General features: G+C 37.1%; 1 protein-coding gene across 11 annotated transcripts in view; it reads left to right on the top strand.

Annotated features, from left to right (window-relative positions):
* The window catches only part of Dennd4a (DENN domain containing 4A), a 141,165-nt gene extending 129,745 nt beyond the window's left edge, over nucleotides 1-11,420 (top strand). For 8 of the 11 annotated variants that reach the window (XM_087199085.1, XM_087199083.1, XM_021237050.2 and 5 more), the window contains 5 exons: nucleotides 3,224-3,341; nucleotides 3,477-3,503; nucleotides 3,968-4,130; nucleotides 4,291-4,355; nucleotides 8,720-11,420. In XM_087199085.1, the coding sequence (XP_087055211.1) occupies nucleotides 3,224-3,341; nucleotides 3,477-3,503; nucleotides 3,968-4,130; nucleotides 4,291-4,355; nucleotides 8,720-8,856 (510 nt within the window). In that variant the 3' untranslated portion in view covers nucleotides 8,857-11,420. The remainder of the gene's footprint in view (nucleotides 1-3,223; nucleotides 3,342-3,476; nucleotides 3,504-3,967; nucleotides 4,131-4,290; nucleotides 4,356-8,719) is intronic. The other 3 variants (XM_087199084.1, XM_087199082.1, XM_087199081.1) reach the window with 1 other exon arrangement.
* Nucleotides 11,421-12,285: the final 865 nt, after the last annotated feature.

The raw sequence follows: 12,285 nt of genomic DNA, 5'->3' as shown, positions 1-12,285 counted from the left end.
ACTCCTGCTTTTTTTTTCCGGTTCCTGTCGCATGAAGTATTATTTTCCACCCTTTAACTTTCAGTCTATGAGTTTCTTTTTGAATTAAGTGTGTTTCTTGTATGCAACATATTGTTGGATCTTGCTTCTTGACCCATTCTGCCATTCTATTTCTTTTGATTGGTGAATTGAGACCATTAACATTGATGGTTATAACCGATACAGAATGACTTATCATTGTCATGACGTTTTGTTTTTGCTGGATTCTCCCCCTTTGTGTTTAATTTCTTGTTTCACCCAACAGATTCATTCTGCTGGGCTTCCTAGGTTGTGATCCTCATTGTCTTTTCCTAGGGAATTGTCTAAAATTTTTTGGAGTGCTGGTTTGGTATTCTTGAAGTTCCTAAGGTGCTCTTTGTTGTGAAAGTATCTTATTTCTCCATCCATTTTGAAAGATAGTTTTGCAGGGTACATCAGTCTGGGTTGTTTTCCTTTAGGGCTTGAAATTCACCACTCCAAGCTCTTCTTGCCTTGAGGGTTTGTGTTGAGAAGTCTGCTGTGAGTCTGATGGGCTTTCCTTTGTATGTGATTTGTTTCTTTTCTCTCACAGCTTGTAGAATTTTATTCTTCAGTTGGATTTCTGGAATCCTAACTATTATATGCCTATGTGTAGAGTTTTTTTTAATCATGGCTAGTTGGAGTCCTGTATGCCTCCCTTATCTGTATGTCAAGTTGTTTTCCCCTGCTTGGGAAGTTTTCTGCCATTACTTCTGTGAACAGTTTTTTTATGTCCTCTGCACTCTCTCCTGTTTCTTCATTTACTCTGATCAGTCTTACATTATTCATCTTTGCATCATCTAGCAGCTGTTGGATTGATTTCTCATGGCCCCTTACTATTTTAAAGAATTTTTTCTTTTCCTGGTCACTAATTGCAATCTTATCTTCTATATCTGAAATTCTGTCCTCACATTGGCTCATTCTCCTGTGTAAACTTTCAATGGAGTTTTTAATCTCCTGGAAATCTGTTTGCAACTGTTTTATGGATTCCATTTGTTTCCTGTATTGGGATTCCATCATGTTCCTTAGCTCCTCTATTTTTTTTATCTGTGTCCTCTAGATTTATTAATCATGTCTTGTACTATGGGCACAATCTCTGCTGTTATCTGAGAAATTATTTCTGATTTCATTTTTTCCAGATCCTCTTTTGTTGCCAGTTCAGGGAGTCCAGGTAGTTGAGTGTCAGATTGTTCCATCTCATTTCCCTTTGGGGTTGCCTTAGGTGATCTGGAAGTCTGGTTTTGAGACTTGTTTACATGTCTCTCATTTCAACAGGTGCAGCCTGCAGTGCCTTTGTTGAAGCAACTTTTTGCTCCCCCAGTGGTCTTCAATTCTCAGCAAGCCACAGAGCTGCCTTTTCTCTGCTGCTCACCAGTACACTAATACCTGGGTTCAGAAAGGTGGCCTTCTGGATCCCTGAGCTGACCTGTTGTCTAGGTGGGCTTCTGGCTGGGGCCTGTGCACACTTGGGATAGTATCTAGATGTTCCACTGGCTAGGGCCCCTGTGTAGCTGTTTTCTGGGAGGGCCTTTGGCTGGGGGCTGTTCACCTCACTTCCTGTTGTGTAAGCTTCTGGCTAGGGTCTCACGCACTTACTGATGGTATTGGGGCGAACCTCTGGCTGTTGCTTGTGTGCCTGTGCAGCTCTTCTCCAGGTGGCCCTTGGCTTAGGCCAGTGTGCCCCAGCCTCTGGGGTCAGGGTGGAGCCCTGGCTGGGATCTGCTTGCAGCTGTGCTGCTTTGGTCCAAACTGCTGCTCCCCCAACTAAGGTGGTCTGATGTCCCTTTATTGCAGAGATTTTCTTCACTTTTCCAGTGAGCTTTAATTTTCATCAACGGGCCTCAGAGAGGCCCTCTTTCTGTTGTTCACTTCTACTCTATCTTCTCAAGCTCAGAACATGTCCTTTATGACCCCTGCAACTCTGCAGTGTGGATCCAGGTAATGGCTCGGCACAGACAGAAGTGGGGAGTGCTGGTGCCCACACGGCTCACCTCTTTGGTACTCTGGGGCAGTGGTACAGTGGCCCCAATAATTTTTTTATTCTAGTTTAACTGTAACATAGTCATGTTTTTGAGCTGCCCTCTAAACTTTACAGAAAACATTCTTGTATTTTTGTTACCACTTCAGGAATAAACTGGAAGTGACTCTTATGAGAAGGCTTTGTGCATTAACCTCAACCTTATTCCAACCTTCAAAACATAAGACTGATGCTTTTAGGAGGATGAATGTAGTTCATTCTGCAAGCATGTAGTACCAGTCTCTTTATTCTCTCACTCTGAATTGTTGATTAGCATCCAGTTAATTAGTTTGTTATGTGTACATTTTCTTCTTTATTTATATTTGTGGTGCTAGGGATCAACCCCAGGATTCCACTCATGCAAGGCAAGTGCTCTTCCACTGAGCTACAGCACCACCCTCCTTATGTGTCTTTTATATGCTGTCACCACCATTAAAGTACAGTTTCTAAGTTCAGGAACTTTGCTTTCTCTCTTCTTGTACTTCATGTCTGTGACTGTGCAGGTACTTTTGATTTTCAGTACATCTTAAATGGATGACAAAAACGTAACTCGGTCATAGTTATCTGGGCAAGGGTCTTGGGCTGATAAAGAATGGGACTCCTTGGACTGAGGATACAGCTAAGTGGTAAAGCGCTTGCTTAGCATGCACAGTGTCCTGGCTTCAGTTCTTTGAGGGGGGGGGGGTACCATGGATCCAACTTGGGACCTTGCACTTGTGAGGCAGGCGGTGGAACCACTGAGCAAAATCCCCAGCCCCCCTGGCTTCAGTTCTTGAATCCATCTTTGTTTTTGTTTTTGGTACTAGGGATCAAACTCTCGGGTCCTTGCACTTGCAAGGCAGGTGGCGGAACCACTGAGCTAAATCCCCAGCCCTCTTGAATGCATCTTTCTGTGGGCTCTGTTTCATGATCAGGGACAAGAAGAGCCCTTTATGGAATCCCTTTTCACTCATTTCAAGTATTGTGTTAAATCTACTCCTTTAGAGATCATTGGGTTCTCAACTTAGCCCATCTTTCTTTAGTAGATGTCAGAAGCATACACATGAGTCATTTTCTGTTCTCTTTGCTCTCCTTCACACGTATATCCTTCTAGACAATTATAAAGGTTTTTTAAAATATTCACAAAAATCATGTAAGGATCATTAATTAATGTTTTGTTCTATAACATAGATTCCCCGCCACTGTATGTCTGAAGATAGCAAATATGTTTTAATACAAATGTTATGGGACAATATGAAATTACATCAGGATCCAGGGCAGCCTCTGTACATCCTCTGGAATGCCCACAGTAAGTGTTGTCATAGAATGCTAACTTCATTCATTCATTGCAAGAGTAATCTCGACTTGCTTTAAATAGCCTAAAATTATATATATATATATATATATCTGACTTGTATTTCCCTATACTACTTTTTTCTTACAGGTCAAAATCGTACTCTTTTGTTTGAGAGTGAGTGTTAAGTTTTACTTTTTTAGTGCTACCTTCTGTGGAGATCAATTTTTTTTTTTTTGGTGGCTTTGTTTTGTTTTTGTTCTTGAGTCATGTTTTCATGCTGGAGGGCTTATGTTTTGTACAGTTCAGCTTTCAGCACATTGCTTGTCCCAGTTTCTTTTTACTTATTTTTTATTTGTTTACATCCATGGCTGCTAATGTAGAGTTTCCTTCAGGGGGTGTATTAAGGGAAAATATTTTTGATTACTGTGTATTTGCGGTCACAGAAAGCTTTAGGCCTATTTTTGTCATCTTTTGTCTTTTTCCTTTTTTGCTTTTTTCAATCATAGATTTCTATTTCTTTATCTATTGTCTTTAATTTATTTTTATTGCTCTGTAACTTTAACAGCTGTCAATGCTGTTTAATTTTTCTTCTTTTTACATAGACCATTTCATTCATCTGCTCTTTTCTTCTTTTACAGCTCAGAAGTATCCAATGGTGCATTTATTGCAAAAAAATGATAACTCATTTAACCAGGAACTATTGAAAAGTATGGTAAAAAGCATTAAAATGAATGATGTTTATGGACCAATGAGTCAGATTTTAGAGACACTGAGTAAATGTCCACATTTTAAAAGACAAAGGTAAGTCATTCTCTTAAATGAACTTAGTGTTCCTGTAAGCAGGTGCATCTTGTTTGCTTAGTTCTTTTTAGAATGTTTCATGCTTGTGTTACAAAACTTCTTATACAGAACATATAAACTATGTGGATACTAATATTTTCTCTATGCCTTTTCCCCCCAGGAGTTTATACAGAGAAATACTGTTTCTTTCACTTGTGGCACTGGGAAGAGAAAATATTGATATAGGTAACTCAGCATAATAAATAATGTATGATATTTGTATAGCATAGTGTAGTTTTTAAAGTGTTTTATATCATTAGGTTTATTGTACTAATATTAAATTATATTAGTTTACCACAAAAATTATTTAGTTTTTTAATCTAATGTAAAAGATACTTTGATGCTTTTGATCATGGTAGTAGTAATAATGATAAATAATAAAAATTAGTATTTTTAGTGCTTCACACAGTAGCAAGCCTTTTACATTTATTATTACATATAATTCTCCTGCAAATCCTATGAGCATGGGGTCTAGTATTTTTTTATATTATAGAGGATACTGCGAGTCTGAAAGATTAAGTAACTTAATCTCTGGTTGTACAGTAAATAAAGAGCTGTATTTTAATCAAGGAGTCTTGGAGTCTTAATTTTCAATCCCATGCTTTAAACAATGTGTTATATCACTAATAACATTGAGCTTTCTCAGAATGAATATAAGGCAGCTAAATTATAGGAATTCCCAGACTTTTGTTGGTCAGCTCCTTCTGCCAGTTAATGTGCTTAGCCTCTTTTTTGTTGTTGTCATTTTGAGACAGAGGTTTGCTATGTTTCACAGGCTGGTCTTGAACTCTTGGGCTTAAGTGGTCCATCTGCCTCAGCCTCCCAAATAGTTGGAACTACAGGTGTACACTACTGCATCAAGTTAGCTTGACCTCTTTTAGATTTCTACTTACAAGTTCTAAGAAAAAGTAGAAATAACCTCTGATAGGCAAAAAGAAGAAAATCAGTGGTAGACTTTATTAAAATGGCTGTTAGCCATTGAAATACACAGTAGAGTTTTGGCATTCTGTTTGAGAATTTATAATTTTGTGAACAGGTTGAGGAAAAAGGTAACTGATACATCTGATGAGTGATATCTGACTTAGGAGCCCTACATAAGCCCACTCACTAGCATATGTGGTGGACAACACTTCTATTAGGTGATTGTACACTGGTTTTAAGAAAAACAGGTTAATTTTTCAGCATCATTGCTTCGTTTGGCATTTGAAGTGCCCCATGCATTTACTAGCAGATCAGAGTCGTAATGGTGAATAGCAGACATAAGTGCTCTTACAAGTGCCTCAGAGAGACCACATGGGCTTGGGTGAAAGCAGAGGGTCTCTCCTGAGTCTGCTTGCCAGCAGCTCACTGAGGGGCATGCTGTGAGAGAGCAGCAACGAGTAAATGAACCAGAAGGCTAAACATAGTAGCTATCCCTAGCTGGGTATCCCACAGGTTTATCAGGGGCCATCTAGCCACAAGCATCTTGTACCCCTGGAAATGGTCAGCCTTCCTACCAAGGGATAGAGTGTAGAATTTGATGGCAAAGGAGTGTGTGAGTGAAATGGTAAGCATCTTAATAGAATGAAATTATTAGATCAGTATAATATTTTAAATATTTTATGGACAAAGAAACTAATTTGGTTAGAAAATAAATTTGCTCATATATGAGATAGGAGTGGGAAATTGGCTTATACTACAATGGCCTTACTGTGGTGAAAAAGGAACCCTCCTTCACTATTGGTGGGATTGCAAACTAGTACAACCATTATGAAAATCAGTATGAAGATTTCTCAATGAACTGAAATTAGAAATTCCATCTGACCCAGCTATCCCCCTGCTAGGTATCTTCCCCAAAGAGTTTAAGTCATCATACTACAGTGATACATGCATACCAGTGGTTATAGCAGCACAATTCATAATAGCTAAATCCTGAAAGCAGCCTGTATACCCATCAACAGACGATTGGATAAAGAATATGTGGCAACTATATATAATGGAATACTACTTGGCTATAAACAATGACATCTGAGATATTTGTAAAAAATTGGATCCATCTGGAAAATATAATGTTGAGTGAAATAAACCAGACACATAACCTTAAATAACATATGGCATCTCTCATTTGAGTAAGGCAAAGTACAAAGAAAATGATAAAGGATGGATAGAAAGGGACAAGGGAATGGATCTCAAACTCGTGACAATCCTCCTGCCTCAGCTTCCCGAGTTCTGGGATTACAGGCATGCACCATCATGCCCAGCAAGTTTCTTATTTTTTAGTATATTTGCTGCCAAAGTGAGCAGCCTGAACTACATAGCAAGACCTTGTCTAGGAAGGAAGAAAGGAAGGAAGGAAGGAAGGAAGGAAAGAGAGGAGAGGAGGAAAGGAAGCGGGAGAGAGAGAAAAAAAAGAAGAAAGAAATTTGACAAATGTTTCCAATGTTCAACTGGAAAAGTAATCTGGTAGGGATGGGCAGGAATCAAAAATATGTAGTAAAACAAAATAAAGGAATTGAAATGAGAAATTGGGACCAGCTGGTATGAATGTAAAATGATATAGTCAGTGGAAACAATTTTGTATCTCTTCAGAATGTTAAATAAACAGAGCTACTCTATGACCCAGCAATTCCATTCCTGCATATGTAACTAAGAGAAGTAAAAACACATGTTCTTACAGAGACCTCTACATCATTGTTCATACCAACATTATTTATATTAGCCAAAAAGTAGAAAAAATTTAAATATGCATCACCTAATGAATGGATAAATAAAAGTGGCATATTTATACAATGGAATACTACCAGTTATAAAGGAATGAAGTACTGATACATGCTACAACATGAGTTAACTGTGAGAACATGCTTAGTGAAAGAAGCTAGACATAAGACCATATGTTGTATGATTGCATTTATATGAAATTTCCAGAGTAGGCAAATCTGTGCTGATAGAAAGATTAGTGGTTGCTAAGAGCTAGGAAGAGGGATGAATAGAGAATGATTTCTAACTGCTATCAAGTTTCTTTTTGGTGAGATGAAATGTTCTTTAATTAGATCATGGTGATGGTTGTACAATACTATGAATATATAAAATATACTGAATTTTACATTAAAAATTAATGAATTGTATGGTATATGAGTTGTCCCTGACCAAAAAAAAGGACTAGTCAGGAAATACTACATAAAGATTAGTGGGATTTGCCCCTGTAGAAGCTACTGTAACTACAACAGAGTGAGGTAGCGCAAGCAGCGCTAGAAAAATCAGTAGGACAGGGATAGAATCTAGAGATAGACCCAGACATCTATAGGAATAAAACGTGATAAAATCAGTTAGGAAAAGCAGACTGTTGAAGAATGTTGGAATGATCATTCTAGCCACTTAGGGGGAAGATGCTGGAAATTGCCAAAGTCAGAAACATTATTCTTTGAGCTAGGCTTTTTAAATATAATGAAACAGAAGATACCAAGGAAGAGAACTCAGATCATTTTTATCATTCCTTTGTTGTCTGCCCAATACACACCCAGAGCACACACAGATATTTGCCAGAGGGGTTTCATGTTTCTGGACCTCTAAATTGGAGATGCTTATTTGCTCATGCATTTGCTGTCAAAGCAGCCTTCATTGGCACTACTGTGGCACCTTTTCAGGGGGAGAAGACACTCTAATATCTGTCATCTCCCTAAAGCCTAGTGACATTTAAACCGAATTCATACCTCACTTTGATCCCTAAGGGTCAAAGTTTTCTCCAGTATGTATTTAAAAATAAGTGGTCAATTAGCATGATTTCTACACAGAACTTTTAACAAAAATTTACAAACCTGTGGTCTTTTTTTGTTGCATGTGAATTATCTTCTGAAAAGGAAGCATAGAGGTCTTGGTATGATATCCTTAATAAAAGCCTCAGCTTATTAGCCTCATCTATTTCCATGTGAAAGAGAAAATACCATTATTTGATGATGTCAAAAGATATTTGGGGGATGGAGATTTAGCTTAGTGGTTTCGCCGCCTGCTGCACAAGTGCAAGGACCTGAGTTCGATCCCCAGTACCAAAAACAAAACAAAACAACAACAAAAAAAAGATATTTGGGTATTTTCCCAACGTTATCCCATAATAGAAAGTGTAGGACACATAAATTCCAATTGGAGCAAAAATTTAAATGTAAAATATTAAACCATAAAAGTAAAGAAAATACAGGTAAATTTGAGTATGAAAAACAAGGTACAAAAAGGCTGCATGATATTTGGTAGTTTTGGTAGAATTAAAATTGTCCTGTATAAGTGCCAGGGATTTAGCTCTGATTCTGCCGCCTGCCTCGCAAGCGCAAGATCCCGAGTTCAATCCCTGGTACCAAAAAAACCAAGAAAAAATTGGCCTGTATAGTCTAGCTCTAAAATACTGCAAAGTCTAAGGCCACCCTTCTAACCTTGAAATTAGTGGTCCTTTGAATGGCAGAAATATCCTGAAGATTTCTTCTTGACCCCTAATTTTGTGGTTCTGTAGTTATTTAGAAACTTGATTGTCTGCATCAGACTTAAACTTCTTTATGCTTGTATTTCTTTATCAATTTTTGCAGATGCATTTGACAAGGAATACAAGATGGCATATGATCGTCTCACACCTAGTCAAGTCAAGAGTACGCACAACTGTGACAGACCACCAAGCACGGGGGTGATGGAATGTCGAAAAACCTTTGGAGAACCTTATCTTTAAGATGTGTGTGTGTATATTGTATAGTCACTGTATAAAATAACACTTTTAGATGCTAAACTTTTTTCTTCAAATTTTAAGAATGCATTTGTAAATGATTTGGAAGGTTCAGACAGCTTATGTACAGAATGTTTTCTGAAGAGAGTAGTAACAAATAGGGAAGGAGCCACTTTGTTTCCCATTTCTTTTTTCTTTGACTCCCCTATAATAAGTAATTAAGTATTTTTGTGATGAGGAAATCCTAAACAGAATTGATTGCCATAAAATAAGACAAACGTTTTATGGTTTCTCTTGAAAGAGACATAAAAACCATGTGTGGAACCAAAACAGCAATGTAAGATCAAAGTATCTCCTGTTTTCATAGACTCTTCAAATGTTTTGACCATGAAATTGTATTATACATATTTTAAATTGTTTATAGTAAGTTGATATTTTTTTAATTTTTAAAATTAATATAGCAAACTTAAAATGAATTTAAACTTATGACACAAGCAAGTGTTTATTTTCCTTGTCTGCTGCTATTCAAAGTAATTAGTACAGCTACAGATCTCTATAGATCTCTCTATGTACATCTATATATATATATTTTTTATTACTTGGGAGAATGAATTTTAAAGTGTCAGTGCTAGTGTCGCCATCACCCTAGGATTGCATGTTAGCACCCCTCCACCTGATGGCAGAGTCATGGTGAGGGCGGTGTGTGCTTCCCCTCTGGGCTCACTGAGCCTTGTGGAAGGCGAGCCAGAGGTTCACTGTACAACAGCTCCATATTCTCCTCTGTTGCTAATAGATACCTACAGTACACAGGGAAAACAGCTCACAATCCAAATAGCAATTTAAATTTTAATACTCTCCTTGAGAGTACATTGGAAATATGACAGTTGACTCTATTCCAAATTTCATCCTTATTTTACTATCTAAAATGTTGAGCATGATACAAAGTATACTATAAAATATTTATCTGAAACGATTACTGGGGTATTCTGTTAATAGTATATATAAATATTCAAAGTATTTTTTTGAAAGTAGAAAAATCATAACCCTCTAAAAGTACAGCCAGGTAGAATTTCCCATATTGAGGAATTTAGCTTTTTCAACAAGCTTCAGAATCTGAAGTTTGTGGAATCTAAAAGGCAGAAATAATCCAGGAGTCAGAAAATAAATTGAATGTTTAAACACCGGGAGTGTTAAATTGATTTTGAAAATATGTTTTAGTCACATCATTTCCAGTATCAGTTTCTTTGGGTAATTTCTGATAAGGAAAAAGCATCCCTTGCCGTTAGAATTATTTACTATATGTATTCAATACATGTGTGCATTTGCACAGACTGCCATTTATCAAAGAGGTCTCTAGCCAATTTTAAAGAAGAAAAAAATGATGGTCCCAAATTGGAGTGTAAAGTCAGCTGAGTCCACGATGCTTACACTGGAAATAACTTGGAGCCCTGAGGCTTAGAATTGGTTTATCTGCAGAAAAACTACCTTTTGAATTCATGCCATTATTGAGTTGCACCAAACTAAAACATTCCACAGCTTTTTTACTCTGACAAATAATGGAAAGAGTTTAAAAACTTCAGTTCAATTAGGTTGGGGCTGAACTTGCTTACTTGAAAAATCTGGTGCTATGCACATTCTATCTGCCTCTCCTATGTAAATACCACTCACTCCATTCTTGGTCTTTACTGTTCAGATCCAGCCTTCACATTCTAACTGACTCTTGTGCTCTATAAGTCATTAGAAAGTTGTCAGCTTAGAGTAACATTTGATAGAGGAAGCTTTTGGTGTTGGTGGTATGCATCCATCCAAACAGGATTCTGGGGTTCTCTTCTGGTTTTCTTTGTTGTTTCTGTGTTGTTCCCTTCTAAGAACAGCTTACACTGTTACTTACTTTTTCTGTAAACAATATGTAGAAATCATACTTAATTGATTTCAGATATCTGACAAAAAAAGTAAGGCAAAGCCCATTCTTTATGGTTAAAACTCATTTGGAAAAGTGAATGTAATTTTTATCTCCTCCTTCCCATCCTGAGTTTTATTTTTGTTTCTGACTTTTGATAGAGTTTTGTTTCCCCTATTTTTTTTTTTTTTTTTTTTGGTACCGGGGACCGAACTCAGGTCCTTGCGCTTGCGCAGCAGGTGGCAAAACCACTGAGCTAAATCCCCAGCCCTGTTTCCCCTATTTTTAATCCGGAGAGAATATTATTGCAAAAAGTCTTTAAAAATAAAACCTGGATCTGGAGATGTGGCTCAGTTGTAGAGCACTTGCCTAGCATGGGTGAGACCCTGTGTTTAATCTCCAGCACTGCAAAAAACAAACAAAAATAAAACCTGAAACATGAGTAGAAAATGGTACACCCTGCTCCAAAGAGAATTACAACAGGGATCATCCTTTAAATAATGCTGTACAAACTTTTCAGTTTTCTCTCTGTTGACCATACATTTTGAAGAATCATGGCCAATGATGTTTGAGAGAGATGCCCTTTATCATGTTCTCTCTTTATTTTCTTACTCAGTTTTGCTTATATGTTTAAATTGTTAAAAAAATAAATCCTGCTCTGTACTAGTAATATTTGTTTACTTCTTCCTCTCATTATGTCTGAGTGTCACTCTTTGGTATTTTATATTTCAGATTTCAACTTTTTCCTCCTGTTACCAGATAGGGAGTTATGCAGCTGTTAATCTCATTTTATCTTTATTTCTGATTCTCCTAAAGTGTTTTTTTTCCTTTAAAACTCTAAAACTACAAGCTTATTTTAAAGTTTTCTAATATGTCTCCCCATTTTTGTATGTAGAGAAATGGCCCTGGAAAATGTTGGCTCAACATTTTAGACAATAAATACTTATTTTTACTTAATGCTTATAATTACTATTATACTTTATTGCAACTAGCAAGTGTTAGCTCTTTATAGAAGTTATGTTGCATTTTTAAACACTTTGTGGCAGGTAGAAAGAAAATACTTGCTCAGTAATGTGCCATAGTCCAGCTTTATTTTTACTTCTTCTACTAGCACATAAAAAGTTGCTGTTAGGCACTTCAATCTCAGAGCAAGAAGGGAGAGACCAGACTGCCTCTCTAAGAGGACCCTTGCCTTTGTGCTAGTTAGCATGCTCTGCCCCTTCCTGTTTGGATGTTAACACTAAGCTTCATTTCGGAATGGAAATCTAGCAGCTACAAGCCAGTTTACCTTAATATTCTCAGTACTTAGTGTCTTATCATCCTTTCATGTTACCATACACCATCTTCCTCTGACCTCAACAAAAACACATTTGCTGGAGGAATTGTTTTTGTTTATAATAGTAGCAGTGCACAAATCAATATAGGAATCTTTCTCATTCCAAAAGTCTTTACACATGTCCTTTTATTCTGAGATGGTAACAGACTCTTCTGATAAAGTTACTGTTACCTTTCCACAACTGCCATCCTTTGGCAGT

This window comes from Heterocephalus glaber, unplaced genomic scaffold (genome assembly GCF_053883595.1).
Source record: "Heterocephalus glaber isolate CG9 unplaced genomic scaffold, H.glaber_assembly_v1.0 deba00001689, whole genome shotgun sequence".
NCBI lineage: Eukaryota > Metazoa > Chordata > Mammalia > Rodentia > Bathyergidae > Heterocephalus > Heterocephalus glaber.
Note: the sequence above shows the minus strand (reverse complement) of the source record. Positions and strands in the feature narration are given on the sequence as shown.